The sequence below is a fragment of the Malus sylvestris genome, chromosome 11 (genome assembly GCF_916048215.2).
Source record: "Malus sylvestris chromosome 11, drMalSylv7.2, whole genome shotgun sequence".
NCBI classification, from domain to species: Eukaryota; Viridiplantae; Streptophyta; class Magnoliopsida; order Rosales; family Rosaceae; genus Malus; species Malus sylvestris.
In genome coordinates, this window is record NC_062270.1 from 5,072,138 (window position 1) to 5,090,997 (window position 18,860).

Consider the following 18,860-nt stretch of genomic DNA (forward strand, 5'->3'; position numbering starts at 1 on the left):
ATGGACAACACAAATCGGATGACGTGGAGCACGTATAGTTGTTAACCTTCACACGTGGGACAAACCTGGTTTTTATACTATGAAGAAAGTTGGGGTTCCACCTTAAATCCAATTGGCAATATAGAGTAGCATAACATATTTATAAGCCCATGCAAGATTTCTCTTCTCATCAATATATGATTCATTCTCAACATGCATTACAATGATTTGTAGGCCACCAGACACTTTTCCTATGAAGTGGAATTTGGGTTGAAGGGTTAAATACTAATTAAACAATAATTAAATTGATAAAAAATTTGTATTTGATGTTTGCTTAATGATTTTCGAACTCTCATTTTCTTCTTCTAAACTTGTCTCATTTTATTGTTCTCTTATTTTCTCTTAATTTATTCAATTCTAAGACAATAAAAAGATAAAGTAATACATTTGTAATATAACGATGTGCCAAAATCATTTCCCTTCATATTTGATTTTTATCATGTTTTGCTGGTTCAGATAACAATTAAAATCTGACGACTTTGGTTGGTTTGGCTAAACCTTTAGGACCTTTGACTTGGAACAAATAATAGTAAATCGGCAAACAGTTAATAGTCCACTAACGTAATCCTCTATTTATGCAACCTTAAGGTCCATTCTACTGGAGAAAGAAAAAAGGAAAAGAAGTACATTGTACCCTCTATCTTTTTGGCTATGGCTTTTATCTCACGCTATATCAGATTCTGCTTCTTTGTGCTTTTATTCCTGTTTAGGATATCGTCTGCCCAATTGTCCTCCAATTACTACTCGACAACGTGCCCTCGAACCCTTTCCATTGTTCGGAATGCAGTTGTTAATGCAGTGGTGAAGGAGCATCGCATGGGGGCATCCTTACTCCGTCTCCATTTCCACGATTGCTTTGTCAATGTATGTCCCTTCCTACCCTCCGTCCACTCTCAGATTTTGCGAGCGCATTTATGAAATAGTTCTTGCTGTAGAAAGAAAATAGTAACTTTGCATGCACGCATGTATTTCACAAGATTAACTTTCTTTTGTACTAATTCAGTTCAAATCTTATGTCACAAATAAAATCCTTCTCCTTGGTCATTATTAGTATTGACGATTTTTTCGTGTTATTTCAAAATAGGGATGTGATGCGTCTGTTCTATTAGATGACACTGCAAATTTTACTGGGGAAAAGACGGCGCCACCAAATACAAACTCATTGAGGGGATTTGAATTGATCGATACCATAAAATCTCAGCTAGAAGGTGCCTGCCCCGGGGTTGTTTCCTGCGCAGATATACTTGCCATTGCAGCTCGCGATTCAGTTGTTTCAGTAAGTAACATAAAATGTATAAGTTAGAATAAAATTTACGGAAATTGATTTAAATGTATATATGGTCATGCAGTTGGGAGGGCCTTCATGGACGGTTCAGTTGGGCAGAAGGGACTCCACCACAGCAAGTTTAAGTGCTGCAACTAGTGAGCTCCCATCTCCAAGTCTAAATCTTAATGACCTCATCACTTCTTTCTCAACTAAAGGATTTACTACCAAAGAATTGGTAGCTCTCTCGGGTAAGTACATATGTAACGAAAAAAAAGCAACAACATATTTGGGAAATTCTCGAATTTCAATTACTTGACTTTCCAAGGAATTATATTAATCACCATTGAAAATCATCAAAAATTTGTGACTAGGATCTCACACAACGGGCCAAGCAAGGTGTCTAGTGTTTCGAGAACGGATACATAATGAGACTAACATCGATTCATCATTTGCTACATCTTTGAAATCAAACTGTACTGCGAGCTCCGGGACTGATGACAACCTTTCTTCACTAGACGTCACAAGCCCTTTCATCTTCGATAATGCTTATTTTAAGAACCTGGTGAATAGCAAGGGTCTAATGCATTCTGATCAGCAGCTTTTCAGTGGTGGCTCAACAGATTCTCTGGTTAAAACTTATAGCACCACTGCCGAAACTTTTTATACAGATTTTGCAAATGCCATGCTGAAAATGGGGAGCCTTAGCCCGCTTACGGGAAAGAGTGGTCAAGTTCGTACCAACTGTCGCAAAATAAACTGATCCGGGCCATTTAAAATGATCTAGTTCAGTAAAACCAAGTGACTTCAGATGCTGTAATTTTTATTTCTAAGTTTTCATAGTTCTTGTTTGATTAGATTTGGTGCGAAATACTTATATGCCATGTCTCGAAGCAGAAATGTAGAATTACTACCACTATCCAATAAATAATCAATACTAATATAGGTGATCAGAACTGCAAATTCAATTATGTCAGAAGACTAGTATTAATTAAAACAAAACGTCTGAAACTAAATCCTGGACAAAATTATTTTCCATCTCTAAATGGCTAAGTTATTAGGTGTGAGCTAACAATTATCCTTATTCTATTTACAGCTTCATTCATTTCTAAATGGCTAAGTTAACATGTTACTCCTTCAAAAGTTCTCATCTCACTTCTCTTAAATAACTAAAAACATACAGATGAAGCTTTACAGTAGTGGCAAAAAGCTCATGCCTATGCATTTTAGTGTGGATTAATCTCCACGGATTCTCAAGCCACCTAACAACTAACTATTAACTTAATGTTATTGCTCCAATAAAAATATTAATTAACTTACAATTGCCTCAGTTATGACTGAGGGTTGAACGAGTAATCGGGTTGGGATCAGGTTAGACCTATAGACCTATGATTCGGATCCTTCCGTTGTAACCTAAAAAATACATACTAAACTAAATATATTGGAAAGAGTACTAAAAAAATAAGATTCAAGTAAATAAAAGAAAACCCAGTAGCCCAGCACTTTCCCTCCTCTTCCATTGCACCTACCGCCGCCCACCGGCCATCAAACTTCTCTACAAGTCATGCACGCATGCACTTTTCGTTTTTAATCTTTGATTTAATGTATCTATAGATATTCGTTACAACATCATCCACAAACTTTAAAACTTTTCGTGATTAAACCAACTTTATCTTTTTTCTTATGAAACTATACATATAATAGAATACGGCTGATCATAAGCTAAACCATAGGGAAGTGTAGGCAAAGAAAGGTAATCCAACAACTCTAGTAGTTATTATGCTCCTAGCTAGCCTCCTAAATTAGGTTAATTAACCTATAAAGGCTCATAAAAAATGATGTCTTAAAGGATTGTATTTCACAATCAGATTCTAGACCTTTATGTTTTGAATTTATGAATAGGCATAAGAACATTATAAGTGGTTTATTGTTTTAGTTGTGTGGCTTTGTTCTGCTCTAGTTTTTTCTTTTTGGGGTTATTATGTTTATAGTGTTTTGTAGATGTCTTTGATGTACAATAGAATTTAGATAATGGATGTCATTTGTATAAATGATTGAAATTAAAAGTTGGCTAACTAAATTGACTTTTTGAAGCAAATACAGCAAAAACTTAGCTTAAAAAAGAGGATCCCCTTGGGAATCCTCTTTAACTAGTATAGTTTTGTTTGCATCAAAGTTTAGTATGTGAAAGTTTTTATTCTCAAGAACTTAGGAAGTTGCCTAAGAAATTAATTCAAAGAATCAAATGGCATTAGATAATAAGAAACCTATGCAAAGTATAGGGAAATATTATTATATTGAAAATTATGAGAATGGATATATATTATATAGCCATCATATCCGTAGTTATATGCAAATGGTTTGACCTTATGAAAAACAAGAATTATACGACTTTTTATTTTATTTTTAAATATTATACAGACTTTCGATGCTCAAACATCCCACTGGAATTTTTCATACTCCCTATTTATTATTACATGGCCAACTTCTTTTTTATTTTATTTTTATCATTCATCAAATGATTCAAATCGCCAACTTGAGTTGGCAAACGGCCGGCAAACCTTCTATTGTATACATTAAGATACAGAAATGTAGAGACTGACACCACACCTCCTACGCCGCCCCAAAACCCAAAAATAAAACATAGAAGAAAATTCCTCTATAAAAGCACTCAAACTCCTTGATCTTCATCATCACTGCTTAGCCATTGGACAAGAAACTAACTATACCTATATTGTCATGGCTGCCCTTCAATCTTTACTAGTATGTATTGTAGTGGCAGTTTCCATTACCGTAATACCAACGTCTGCACAACTAAGTGCTGATTTCTACAACAAAGTGTGCCCTCAGGCACTACCAGCCATTAGAGCAGTTGTCAAGCAGGCCATCTTTCGTGAGCCGCGAATCGGAGCCTCTCTACTCCGCCTTCACTTCCATGACTGCTTTGTTAATGTAATTAGACTAAACTAAATTGGGTGCATGTGCATGCATTGGGCTTGCCAGAATTCTCTTTAGTTATGAAATTGTTCATTATTTAGTCGCTGAAATATTATTGTGTTCATGGTTGTTGAATTTTTTTTAGATCAACGGGTCCGAGAGGCCCCACTCTAATGACACAGATATTGTCCAACTTTACCATCTGCCAAATCCGTTAGATGTGGGGTTTTATCACAAAGGTTTTGGTTGGTATTAGTTAGAGTGGGGTAATCCTACTTAAAGTTATTGCTTTTCTTTACCCCCACCGATGTGGGACTGCTAACAATGGTTGACTATGTACAGGGCTGTGATGGATCAATTCTACTTGATGACACTCCGAGCTTCACTGGTGAGAAGACAGCTCTCCCAAATGTGAATTCAGTGAGGGGATTCGACGTAATTGATGATATAAAAAAGGCCGTGGACAAAGCTTGCAACCGCAGCGTGGTCTCATGTGCTGATATATTAGCAGTTGCAGCTCGTGATTCTGTGTTCCTTGTGAGTATAACGCTGGGTTCATTAATATTGTCTCAGTATGCGCATGTCAGAATGTTAAAAAAAATGCTGAGGCTATAGAGTGGCCGCAATGCCAAATGGTGAATAAATTTGACGATTCTAACGGTAATCTTTTTTAATGAAATTTGTGTTTGTGTTTGTTACTTTTTAGCTGGATGGACCTCTTTACCAAGTCCCGTTAGGAAGAAGAGATGCAAGAACTGCAAGCTTGAATGATGCAAATAGAAATCTTCCACCCCCATTTTTCAACTTCCCGCAGCTTCTCTCTAACTTCCAAGCTCATGGTCTGGACCTAACAGACTTGGTTGTCCTCTCAGCCGCCCACACCATTGGACTAGCTCGGTGCACCACCTTCCGGGCCAGAATTTACAATGACACCAACATAGACCCCAGCTTCGCAGCCTCAGCGCAACAAAATTGCCCATCAAGTGGAGGAAATGACAATACATTGCCACTAGATGCAACTACAAGGAGATTTGATACCGTCTACTTTAATTCCTTGTTGAAACAAAAGGGTCTCCTCCATTCTGATCAAGAGCTATTTAAGAATAATGGCACCGATAGTGATAACCTGGTGTTTAAATACAGCAGGAACCCATTTGCTTTTGCTAGAGACTTTTCAGCCTCTATGATCAAGATGGGTAACCTCAAGCCTCTTACTGGGAATGATGGAGAAGTAAGATTGAACTGTCGGAAAATCAATTAGTGTGTGTTGTTGTCACGATTAAAAAGATATATGTTTTTCATGATTTTGCAAAGTAGCATAATCTATGATCAAGCTATATAATGTACCCAAAAAAGACTATTTATTGAATAATATGGAGATTGGCTTTGAGATTAGAATACAACGTGTACATGGTCTATAAAAAGCCAAGCTCTTTTCCATATTGAACAGAACACGGAAATATGAGGAATTAAAAGTTATAGATCCAATCATGGTTGAACCCTGTCGGCTCCCTAATCTAATAAATCTCTATTGTTTGGCCAAAAAAAATATATTTAATTAATTAATTAGTAGCTAAATGGCCAAGTTATTAGGTGTGAGCTAACAATTACCCTTATTATTCTATTTACAGCTTCATGCATTTCTAATGGCTAAGTTAACGTGTCATTTTTCAAAAGTTCTCTTCTCACTTCTCTTAAATAACTAAAAATATGTAGATGAAGCTTTACCGTAGTGACGAAAAGCTCATGGGTATACATTTCAGTGTGGATTTAATCCCCACTGATTCTCATGCCCCCTAACAACTAACCAATTAACCCACTAATGTTATCACTTTACTAAAAAAAAAAAAATTAACCTACAAGTGCGCCAGTCATGATGTGAAACCCCACCCCCAATTTTTAAATTGTAATTTCACTTTATCCCAAAAAGTGTTTAAAATGTGCATTTGGGTCCTTATTCTTATCTAATCCGGACCCTCCATCTTGTTCTCCCTTCTCCCTCACGCTGCCACATGGCAAGCACTGAACTCTCTCTCACTCTCTTCCTCCTCCTCTCCCCGAGTCAACCTCTTCACTCTCTCACCCTCTCTCTCTCAGCTCTCTAACTCTCCCACTTTCTCCCCGATCGAACCCACACCACCTACGCACACTTGAGACACCCACACCCCGACGACGGCGTGCCACCACCACCGGCTTCGTGGGCTCTCTCTCTCTCACCCTCACTCGTCTCTGTGGAGCTCAGCGAAGCCCAGCAACCCAGGAAACCCCGACGGACGTCCGTAGGTTTCAAACGGTATTCCGGCCACCCCCGACCTTTTCTCGGGAAACCAAGGGTAGCAACCTCTTCTCCTTGTCTCACTTTTCAAGTTGACACTTAGATCGGAGTCTAGGGTTACGTTTTGGTGTCGACCGAAGCACGGGAGGCTCCGGCCTCCATCCCCGGCGAGGAATGGGTCACCCAAGTCCAGTGAACCTAGGCCCTTTTTGGGTCGCGTTAAGAAATCCGGCCCTAAGCCCGTTTAAACCTGTTTGGCCCAAACCCTTTTATGTTTATTTATATTATTTTATTTTATAACCCAAAAACAATCGGGCCAGGCCTCAATGCCTAGCCCAATTGGAAAACCCAAACCCTTTCGGTCTCAAGCGTTAAAGCCGTGTAGGCCTAGGCCTTCGGGCCTTTGCATCCAGCCCGCTTAAAAGCCTAGACCCAAAACCCTATTGGATCCAGGCCTTTGGTCCCTAGATCCGGTCCACTAACCATAGGACCCAAGCCTAAGAACCTGGTCCAGCCTACTGAACCGGTTCAGCTTTTGACCCGGTCTGACTGTTGACCTAATCAACGATGACCATTGACTTTGACCGATCAACGTTAACCGTTGATTTTTCGGGTTTCATCCGGAACCCCTCATAAGCTAATTTCGATGTCTTGGACTCGTTTTCGATGTCCTTTTTTTTCAAATTAAATCGTTTGAGTAGAGTTTGACTAATTGAATCCTTTATGTGCTTAGGTGCATATATTGCGGCGTTTAGCCTTTACTAGTCTGCATAGCTTTTCGGCGGCGAAGTAGTGTGAGTGGACTCATTTTAAAATGCATGTTTTAATAGTAGAAATGCATACATGAAATCATGATTTAATGATTATGTTTTATGATACTGAGCTTATTTTGGAATACCATATTTTCTATCGAATCCATGTTCTTGTAGGATATCTGATGGATGACGATATATTATTTAGAACATGTTTTTACACGTTTTTTTATAGTATAGATGATGGATGACTTTATACTATGAAGATGTTTTTGAGATATATGTACCTATGTTTGGAAATATTATTTTCAATGGTTTTGTGCGTATCTATTGGTCCCTATTAATGACTTTCGGGTTGGGTGCTGTAAGAGTCTTCGGGCGATTGATACTTGTATTGACCTTCGAGTTGAGTGTTGTAGGAGCCTTCGGGCGATTGATACTTTCGGGTTGGGTGTTGTAGGAGCCTGCAGATGATTGATATTTGTCAAGGAAGTGTTCTGAAGGAAGAGTTATATATGCCTTTGGGCGATATTGATAGCACTAGTTAGCACACTATATACGAGATATGTTTTATGAAGTTTTACAGCATGCTAGGGTTTTCGGAAAAACCTAGCACATATTATGTTATTAGTTTTCATAAAACTTTGGGAGTTAGTATGTTGATAAATGTTTTAGTATTATATATATCAACTTTGTCCACTCATGTTTGTTTTGTGCCTCCTCATGACTTAGAATCGAGATGTACAATTCCGGCATCAAATCACTTCCGCATCGGCATCTTCGAGTCCTTTCGATGTAGGACCCATTCCTTTATTCATTAAATTTTATGTTATTTCCCTGCTAGTGTCAGTAAATTAGTTGTATGCTCTGAACACGTTCCTCATTTGCATATTAATTATATTTAAATTTATAAGTCTTATTTATTTCTTGTTCTCATGCATCCTAAATGGCTTGTGTCACTTTCGGGTGTCGGCCATCACGTACTTACCCTGATGTTCGGGACGTGTCATATGACTAAGGGTTGAATGAGAAATCGGGTTGGGATCAGGTTAGACCGATGATTCGGATCCTTGCACAATCATTGCACTTGGTCTGAGTTTTCCAACATATAATTGACTAAGATTAATAAGATATTCGTTACATTATCATCCACAAAACTTTGAAATTTTTTCATGATTAATCCAATTTAATCGAATTCTTATGAAATTATACATATAATAGCATGCGGCTGATAAGCTAAACCATAGGGAAGTGTCGACAGAAAAAGGTAATCCAACAACTCTAGTAGTTATTAGGCTCCTAGCCTCCTAAATTAGGTTAATTAGCCTCTAAAAGCTCATAAAAATAATGTCTTAAGGATTGTATTTCACAACCAGAGTCCAGATCTTTATGTTTCGAGTTTATTAATAGGGATAAAAAAACATAGAACTGGTTTATTGTTTTAGTTGTGTGGCTTTGCTCTGCTCTAGTTTTTTCTTTTTTGGGTTATTACTTTCATTCTTAATGTTTTGTAGATGTTTTTGATGTACAATAGAATTTAGCTAATAAATATCGTTTCTATAAATGATTGAAATTAAAAGTTGGCTAACTAAAATGATTTAGGACCAATTTGGGATTGCTATGATTTTTTATTTATTTAAAAAAACTACTTTTGTAGTGCTTTAAAATTAGTCATTGCAAAATAAAGTAGCCGACTATTTGATAAAACTGTATTTTTAAGAGTGTTTTGAGTAAGAAAATCAGTGTAAAAATGTTTGGTAAATTTTAATGTAAAAGTAATATAATTGTATATAATGACAAAAATGGACATGATAGTGTGAGCGACAACAACTAACAACGGTAACAAGGGCAATGGTTGTGATGGTGGTGGTGGTGCCAATAAAAGATTGTGGTGGTTGGGCTGTAGAGGTAACAATGGTGGTAGGGGCGGCAATAACGGCGATGGTGGTGATTGCAATGATGGTAGTGGTCGTTTTGGTTGTGGTTTGGTGACAGTGGTGGCGATTGTGTTTATGGAGGTGGTAGTGGCGGCAACGATGGTAGTGACAATTGTGGTTATGGTGGTAGTGGTGGTAGTGGCGATGGATATGGTTGTGGTGGTGGTGGTGGTGGTGGTAGCGCAGTTGTGGTGTGGTGGTATTGGTAACAATGATGATGGTAATGGCAATGGTGTAAGAAGTTAGGGTTTGTAGTGGTAGGTGGTGGTGTTCACTTTGTTCTCCAAGGATAAAATGTGTCTAAAAGGATAAATAATGTCATTTTTTAAGAATTAATGAGCGTATTACAGGAATTAAAAATATTTATTAAAGGCTCAACTCCGTTTTTTATTAAAACAGCTTTTAAAAATAACTTATATGCATGCTGCTTTTAAAAGTTGCCTGGAGGCCATTGCTTTTAAAGTAAACATGATATTTTATTTTTACCAAAAACTTTTTTACTGCTTAACTTTACAGTGAAACAATTTTTGGTGAAAAAAATAACACCAAATTGGGCCTTAATTTGCAACAATTATAGCAAATACTTAGCTTAAAAAAGGAACCCCTTTTGGAAATCCTCTTAACTAATATAGTTTTGTTTGCATCAAAGTTTAGTATGTGAACGTTTTTATTCTTAAGAACTTAGTAGTTGCCTAAGAGCTTAATTCAAAGAATCAAATGGCATTAGATAATAAGAAATCTAAAAGGTGCTAGGCGCTAGTCAGGTGGTGAGCTGGGGCCTAGCGCCTAGGCGGATTAGGCAGATTTAAGTAAATCTATTATATTTTGTGTAAATAAGTGTGTTTATACATAAAATATATGTAATTACATTATAAACTACAAAATAGAATGATATATATATTAGGAAGTATTAAAACATAATGAAAACATAGGGAACATGCATATAATGTGTATTCATTTAAGTATTTAATAAATATTTTACAATTTATTGAAAAAAATAAAACGCAAAATGAAAATTATCTATTTTCTGTTTGAGTGAGTTGCAACATTAGTTGGTGCCTAGGCGGGTCCGGGCAGGCTAAGTGGGTGGCTAGGCGGTCTAGTTGCCCTTTCTTAATTTTCAAACACCTAGACATTAATCGAGACGATGACCAACTGTCCCGCCTAGGCAACGCTAGACAGAGATTTTTAGAACAGTTATAGGGAAAATATTTTTCTATTGAAATTTCTTGAGAATGATAGCCATCATATCCCGAGTTATATGCAAAGGGTTTGACCTTATGAAAAACAAGAATTATTCGACTTTCGGTGCTCAAACATCTCACTGGAAATCTTCAAACTTCCTATTTATTATTACATGGTCAACTTCTCTTTTATTTTTTTTATCATTCATCAAATGATTCAAATCGCCAACTTGAGTTGGCAAACGGCAAACCTTCTATCGTATACATTAAGATACAGAAATGCAGAGACTGGCTGCCCCTCGTCTTGGGTTGATTTAGTCGATGACATACGTACACAACAACAATATTATCGCTTCTGTATTATGCTATCTATGTCTTGTTTTAGAGTAATTCCTCACCCTAAATTACACGTATTGCGGAATTGGTCCAGAACTATAATAAAAAGGCTGTATATTCCGTGCTTTTAATAAAGGAGACTAAAATTTTAAATCAATTTTGCAAACAAAATGATGTGTCACTAATAGGATATAAGCACGTTAATCAACGCTAAAATAATAATCTAATCATCAACAATCACATCATTTGATTTACAAATTTGGTTTAAAATTTTTGGCCTCTCTAACATTACCCATAAGTTAATTATGCATGCATATTATATACATCAGATAATTATATTGTTGGAACAAGTGGCAGATGCAAACTAGCCTTATCCGCCCCCCAAAACCCAAAAATAAAACATAAAATAAAATTTCTCTATAAAAGCACTCAAACTCCTTGATCTTCATCATCACTGCTTAGCAATTGGACAAGAAACTAACTATACCTATATTGTCATGGCTGCCCTTCAATCTTTCCTAGTATGTATTGCAGTGGTAGTTTCCATTACTGTAATACCAACGTCTGCACAACTAAGTGCTGGTTTCTACAACAGAGTGTGCCCTCAGGCACTACCAGCCATTAGAAGAGTTGTCAAGCAGGCCATCTTTCGCGAGCCACGAATCGGAGCCTCTCTACTCCGCCTTCACTTCCATGACTGCTTTGTTAATGTAATTAGACTAAACCATATTCGGTGCATTTGCATGCATTGCGGCTGCCAGAATTGTCTTTAGTTATGAAATTGTTCATTTATTTATTGGCTGAAATATTAATATTCATGGTTGACTATGTACAGGGCTGTGATGGATCAATTCTACTTGATGACACTTCGAGCTTCACTGGTGAGAAGACAGCTTTCCCAAATGTGAATTCAGTAAGGGGATTCGATGTGATCGACGATATAAAAAACGCCGTGGACAAAGCTTGCAAACGCAGTGTGGTCTCATGTGCTGATATATTAGCAGTTGCAGCTCGTGATTCTGTATTCCTTGTGAGTACATTCATAACGCTGGGTTCATTAATATTGTCTCAGTATGCGCATGTCAGTATATATCTTGTTAAAAATAAATGCTGACATTATTGAGGTTATTAAGTGGCCGCAATGCAAAATATATTACACTGTCATATCGTTTGATGCATAAATTTGACGATTCTAACAGTAATTCTTTTTTAACGAAATTTGTGTTCGTGTCTGTTGTTTTTTAGCTGGGTGGACCTCTTTACCAAGTCCCGTTAGGAAGAAGAGATGCCAGAACGGCAAACTTGAATGATGCAAATAGAAATCTTCCACCCCATTTTTCAACTTCCCGCAGCTTCTCTCTAACTTCCAAGCTCATGGTCTAGACCTAACAGACTTAGTTGTCCTCTCAGCCGCCCACACCATTGGACTAGCTCGGTGCACCACCTTCCGGGCCAGAATTTACAATGACACCAACATAGACCCCAGCTTCGCAGCCTCAGCGCAACAAAATTGCCCATCAAGTGGGGGAAATGACAATACATTGCCACTAGATGCAACTACAAGGAGATTTGATACCGTCTACTTTAATTCCTTGTTGAAACAAAAGGGTCTCCTCCATTCTGATCAAGAGCTATATAAGAATAATGGCACCGATAGTGATAAGTGTGGATGCAAATTTTCACCTCTTCGATCTTGGACGATTTTGCACCTACAAAACAACTAGCACCTTAGGTTAAGGCCAAAAGCCTCACGCGCCCACGATGAATGGGGGGGGCTTTGGCCGAAGAACCTCCGATGCCAAAGTTAGAATTTTAGAGAGAAATAGTGTTTAGAGTGTTTTGGAATTTTTGCAAGAGATTTGGCATGAGTGTTTGGTAAAAATGGGTGACTATTTATAGGACCAAATTGGTCCACATCTTCAAGAAATGGCCGGCCCTTTCTTTGTGCTTTGGGATGAATTTTGTGGTTTTATTAGCCACTTTATTGGCTAATAAAATATAATAGAAATAAATGGGAAGTTACCCAATTGAATGACTAGCATTATTTGGCTAATAAAGTGGAAGAAATTTGAAAAGGTGTGGAGCAAAGAGAGGGAATGTGGCCGGTCTACTAGGTGGGATTTTAGGGTTTATTTTAGGTTTAATTAGCCAATTAATTGACTAATTAAATATGAAAGGAAATGTTTTAGTATTTATGGTATTGATTGGCTAATTTAAAAGGGAAGGAAAGGTGGAAAAGGTAGAAAAAGGTGATGGAATAGGCTTTGAATGGGGTAGCCGGCCCTATATCATTTTTTAGGTTTGAGTGGATGTTTCAAATTGATAATTAAGGGATGATTTTAGGAGATATGGGAAGAATATATTATTTAGATAATTAATTAACTAAATAATATATTAGGGAAATTAAGTTTTGGAAATAATTACCTAAAATAAGATAATTTGGAATTGGTTACCTCTTTTGGAGCATTTTTGAATTGGTTGAGGATGATTACCCACTACTTGCGCGTAGGAATCCCGATATGCCTCAAGGGTATTTTTGTCCTCTTTCGTTCAAAAGTCCACGTGTCGCCTAGTGAATATTTTTGGCTCCACAAATGCCCCCACACCTGTTGGGCTGCTCGCAGAAAAGGGCGGCAGGTGTAGAGATTTTCTTGCTTTAGGAAACTTAGGACTGCTTCCTATTTTGCTGTAGATTCTCTCTTTAATAGGAAATTAGATCCTTCTAGGAAAGGGAAATAAATTTCTCTCAAAGCCTATTTAAGTCCACCTTAAGTGGGTTATTAAATCAACTTTGGAGAGCGATTTATTCTACCCTACAAGAGAGAGATAGCTTAGAGGATATTTGTTCCCCCTCCTCTAGCAATCTTATACATCTTGCCCGTGCAAAGGACCGTCTTTCGTTGCTTTCTTCGTCTTCCTCGTGCCGCACCAATGTAAGAAAAATTTAATTTTTCTTGCCTTATTCTTGGATAGTGCTATTGCGGGGTGGTGCGGCACGTCGGCTGGCAGGGGCCAGGAGCTGGCTCGGCATGAGCTGAGGAGATGTCGTGGCAGGGACTACTGCTTAGGCAGCTTGGCTTGGCTTGAGCCAAGGGCAGCTTGTGCAGCTGGGGTCAAGGATTGTGGCGCTAGGGCACAGTGTTAGGCGAGCCGCATGGCTCATGTCATTTGGGCTCTTGGACCTGACTCGGGCCAGGCTGGCGATTGAGAGAAATAAGGAGATTGCGGGTCTCATGGGCTGCTGGAATGTTGGGCATGCATGCCTTCTGCCTGCTGGAATGCTGGGTTGAGCTCCCCTGCTGAGTACCATGAATGTCGTTGGCTGCTTAGTCTTCTTTGCTGAAAGAAAGGTGGGCTGCTCCAGAAAGATGAGGTAAAGAGGATCAAGGCGGATGCATTGGCTCGTCTGATCGCTGTCGTGGAGCTTACTATGAATGAAGATGGAAAGAAGAGATCTTCCCCGCCTGCTCATGAGATGCCTAGTTAAGAAAAAACTGAAGACTTCTTCTGCTGCTCATGAGGGTCCGCTTGCTACCGAGAGGTATGTGATTGACATGACTTCTTCTAATGGGAAGAAAAATAAGGCTGCTAGATCTGAGCATGTGGTGTCTTCCATGTTGAGAATGGCTAGTACAATTGTGGATAAGATTGCTCAACGTAAAGGTTTTATCATGCCCCCAGTGCCGAAGTCTGTACCAGGACGTTCTTTGGGAGCCAAGTCCGGTTCACCTTTGTAGAGACTTGCTATTATGAAGAGTGGTAAGGTAGACTCTGCTGCTAAAGTGGCGCCAAAGCCTGCTCCCTTTGCTGCTGAGATTGATTCGCCTCAGATTCAAGATCTTAAGCTTGCAATTTCTGAGCTTCGTTTCGCTGCTTATGCTAAGAAGGGAGTGGATGAGCTGCAGCGCGTCTGTGTTAGTCCGCTTAAGAAGAATGAGCCGCTGAAGGGTGAGAATGATGGGCTTGAGGTTTTAAGACCTTCTCTATTTCTCCGAAAGACTTGCTTACTTTTACTTTTAAAGCTTTCATTGGTGAAGTAGTTGGAGAAGTTAGTGCCCAAACTGGGGCAGCCGGGGGTGAAGCGCCGGATGATGCCGTTGCTAAGAGTGTTACGGCTGTTGAAGGTGTGGCGACCGAGTAGTCGTGGGATGTCCAAGCTGCTGTAGTGTAGTATTTTAGGTAGCCTTTAGGATTTTCTTTGTTTTTCCTTGTAGCTCTTGTTTTGCTTGAACTCCTTCGGCCTTTGCTAGTTGTTTATAAACATGTTTTCCTTCGTTTTTCTTTATCTTCACTTCTTTTGTTCATGCCCTAACCTTTAGACTTAATAGACCAGTGGCAGGCATGCTACTTTTTTATAAGCAGACAAGCTCGCGTAGCCTATGCAGCTGTAGGTGTTGGTGTAGAACTTTGCAAAGTTGTTAGCCATAGGGTTGGCAGCCGGATGCCTTACTTACAGAAGAAGACAAGTCCGCGTAACCACTAGGCTGTTAACCTTGACTTTCTTCAATTTCGTAGGTTGCGTAGCAAGTATCACAACACTTTAGGACTTGGTGTAGGTTGTTCTGCGCTTGGCAGAGGTGAAGCTTATCGACTACGTAGCATGTCGGCAGTGGATAAAACTTCGTATATGCGCGCTAGCTTGTTTAACCTTTCACAAGAATGTGCGGTTGTGTAAGTCTAGTGCGGCTTTACTGCTCGAAGGGCAAGCCGTAGGCAGTCTTCCAGAATCCGTAGGCTACCTTAGTGCACTCGGTAGCAGCTTTAGGATTCCAGGGCAGCCGTCCATCGGATGTACTGCGTAATGTGCCCTCTCCGTCTCTAGGGCCCGGTTCCCCACGGATTAGGCCAAGAGACCCAAAATCCTTCAGTTAGCTAAGCCTTGAAAAAGACCATTGCGGCTACTTCTAGGAATCCCGGCGCAAGCCATCGTGCATCTAGTTATACTAGGGCAGCCAGGCTCATCCACGTCTGGATATTCGGAGTGTAAAGTTTATCCTCCCGTCTTGGAGAGCTGACCCATATGGGTGTCGGAGAATTGGTTTACCCTCTAGCATTGGAGAGCATGGTTGGTCCCTCGGGGGGTGCAATTCCTGCGATGAGTCCCTAAGAAAGGCGCAGTCTTCTTTTGAAGTGCAGGAGTGATTAATTGTTGTAAGCATGCAGCCAAGCCAAGTTGTGATTACTTCTAAATTCCTCATTGAAAAACGAGTGAAACGAACGAGAACTTTAGCTGTAAGGTAGGAACTGCATAACAACTGGATAGTCCTCAGCTTGTGAGGTGGTGCCCGTCGAGCTTATTGAGTCTTCGGGTTTTGATGTAGCGGGAGGTCACACATGGTACTTCTTCAGATTGTAGGCCATCCATTTCTTTTCAATCTTTTTGCCGCTTCATGGTGGTGAGGGTGTAATTACTCTTGCCCCCTACTCTGCTGATCTTGTACGGACCTTCCCAGATGGGATCCATCTTTTTGGAGCATTCTCTGCCGGCAGTGATGAAGGCTTTTCTGCGTCGTCGACATGCAAATGCCAGAAGTCTCCATCGGGTGGAGTAGGCGCAGCTAGAGTGTGCTCGGCTACTTCTGAGGCATCGTTGGGCCGCTCTGTTGCGTCACCTAGGCTCGGCGTGAAGACGCAATAGGGAGCTGTGGAGATGGGGCCATGTCATACGCAACAGGAGATGCTCAACTGCTGGTATTGGGCCACTCTAGAGTTGAATCATTGAGCAAGGGTCGGCTAGGGCCGTGTGATGCGCAGCAAGAAATGGTACTCAACTGCCGGTACATGTTGCTCCTATGTAGAATCTTTTAGGGTGACGAGGACAAAACTTGCTTTCGAGTGTGTCCTTCCAGTGTTGCGTTCGTCAGAAAACTTTACATCCGCCAGGGTCTACGCCTTTATCGTCGCGCGTCTGGATTGGGCAGAATAGTACGTCATTAGGATGATTGCATGCGTTTGAAAGTAAAACTTGTGCTTCTGGGTTGCAACAACTATCGCCAAAGTTAGCTTTTGAATTTTTAATAACATCGAGGAGAGCTTTTGAACTGTAGAATACAGGTAACTGTGGAATACAGGTAGTCGGGCCCCCATCTCTTCTCGCATGATGGTAGAGCTTATTGCTACTTTAGATACCGTCAAACATGTGAATAAGTCATCCGCTGCTTCTAGGGATGTGATGTCGGGTACTTCTTCAAGTCCTTGAATGTGTATTGGCGAGCCTCATCCCAAAGTGCATACTTCTCTGCCAAAGCAAAAGAGTCTGCCAGAGTTAGATCTTCTTTCATGATCAATTTTCCGAATAACGGGTGGTCTGCTGGAAGTCCTTTTTGGAAGGCTGCTCTAGCTATTGATTTCATGATTAATTTCACATAGACTTCACGTGAATTTAAAAGGAATTTTATACGATTTTTTTATGGAGTTTAATGGAGCTTTTATAGCATTTACATAAGATGTCAAAGGTCATAATGAGGATGCCCAAAGAAAAGTAGAAAAGAAAGGAAGATTTCTACGGTGATGAAGAGGAGTGGTATTGGCAAGTACAACATATGTTGGGTGTTTATGAGATACCAAGATCAGGCAAGAAATTGAACAAATAAAAAAAGGTTCAAGCAAGGAAATTGATGCTTAGAATTCAATTGAGTTGAATCAAGATTTAAGGTTCTCTAAAACAAATAATAAACAAAAGTAGCCATGAGGAGAAGACAAGAACATTGTTGATTACAAGTTGTCTTCCTTGAAGAGAAACAAGATAAAGATTTGGCCATACAGAAAAGGTAAAAAAATCGAAAAAAGAAGTTTGTAGATTTCGTGGTGTGTTACCTTTACATGTCTACTTAGAAGAATAGTTCGTTCATATCTAGGTTTGTTGATATTTTGTAGGGGGAGGAATCACGATGAAATCTTAGGGGTAGAGGCATGATTTGTGAGGGCTTTTGGTATTTATATTTTCCACTCTAGAATCCACCAAAATCCTTCAACTCCTAAATTCCTACAAATTCATTGAATTTTGAATACAATTAGATTTTGAAACATTTAAAAAAACTAGAGATTGAATACCATCAGATTTTGATAGACTCTTCAAAAATTAAGATTGAATATTAATAGAGTATGATAGATTCATTTAAAATTTTAATTGAATATATACATCTAGATTTCTGAATTCTTTCAAAATTCATCAAAATCGTAATTGGATACACCCTAGTTGTGAGAACTAACAATAGTGTTACAATTTATCATTTATTTGAACCTAAGCCAACTTCAAGCTTCATTCATTATATTAACTGGCGTGTGAATTTACACCTTGTTTGGTGAACAAGTTTTAAAAATCTTTCCATCCCGCTCCTTTAAACCATCTCCAATGGTTGGGCTAAAAACCAAATATTTTAGCCCGGAAAATTTAGCTTTTAGCCCAAAAACATATTTTCTACTCCAACCGTTCTAGCCTAAAATTTTAACCCGGGATTATTAAAAAATGAACTTAGGCTATTTTTTTGTTAAATTAAATTTAAAAAATATATATATGTAGACTATCGTAAATTAATTTTATGAAAATTTTAATCTAAAAAATTTTAAATTCCGATAAATATTGAAAATTTTAAATTCCGATTTCTGGGCTAAATTTCGGGAGGAATCTGGCATTGGTTTAGCATTTAACATTTAGCCCAATTTTCCCCATGGGTTGGAATGGGTTTGGGGGGAAATTTTGGGAGGTAATTTGGCTTTTAGCCCACCATTGAAGTTGGTCTTAGGCCTTTACTCGTTAGAGTGTTTGGTTCATAATTCATAATAAAATTGATTTCCTTTTATAGAAAATTTAGAATATATACTAACTTGAGCATTTTTCTGTACAAATATAGTTGACCTTTTCTTTTCGCTTGGCAGTGCAACCTATATTACTTTACAAACATTCACAACTGTTATTTATATTTTTTTATTTAATCCAGGCTTTGTTTCTACACACTTTCTTTGACTTGGCCTTAGTTTTATGGTATATTTATTGATTTAATCCATGCTTTATTTATGTATCTAATTGAGTTGGTCTTAGTTTTATGGAAGGGATACTTGTTTAAAATGATGAAACGCGGGAAGTATATCAATTTTTAAGGCAAGACTAATGATCAAGATTCTCATTGTTGTGAA

The 18,860-nt window shown here is 38.8% G+C and overlaps 2 protein-coding genes, 1 long non-coding RNA gene and 1 pseudogene across 3 annotated transcripts; all 4 read left to right on the forward strand.

Moving 5' to 3' along the window:
• The first annotated feature begins 658 nt into the window (after positions 1 to 658).
• On the forward strand, positions 659 to 2,266 carry LOC126589505 (cationic peroxidase 1-like). Its single transcript, XM_050254812.1, has 4 exons — positions 659 to 903; positions 1,124 to 1,315; positions 1,389 to 1,554; positions 1,678 to 2,266. The coding sequence occupies exons 1-4, from the start codon at positions 691 to 693 to the stop codon at positions 2,064 to 2,066; spliced, it is 960 nt and encodes a 319-aa protein (XP_050110769.1). The 5' UTR covers positions 659 to 690; the 3' UTR covers positions 2,067 to 2,266.
• Positions 2,267 to 4,021: 1,755 nt separating this feature from the next.
• On the forward strand, positions 4,022 to 5,630 carry LOC126588575 (peroxidase P7-like). Its single transcript, XM_050253682.1, has 3 exons — positions 4,022 to 4,255; positions 4,583 to 4,777; positions 4,947 to 5,630. The coding sequence occupies exons 1-3, from the start codon at positions 4,043 to 4,045 to the stop codon at positions 5,499 to 5,501; spliced, it is 963 nt and encodes a 320-aa protein (XP_050109639.1). The 5' UTR covers positions 4,022 to 4,042; the 3' UTR covers positions 5,502 to 5,630.
• Positions 5,631 to 6,330: 700 nt separating this feature from the next.
• On the forward strand, positions 6,331 to 8,186 carry LOC126588576 (uncharacterized). The gene is made up of 2 exons (XR_007611524.1): positions 6,331 to 6,573; positions 7,249 to 8,186. It is a non-coding gene; the product is annotated as an uncharacterized LOC126588576 (long non-coding RNA).
• Positions 8,187 to 11,160: 2,974 nt separating this feature from the next.
• On the forward strand, positions 11,161 to 13,869 carry LOC126589326 (peroxidase P7-like; annotated as a pseudogene).
• The last annotated feature ends 4,991 nt before the right edge of the window (positions 13,870 to 18,860 follow it).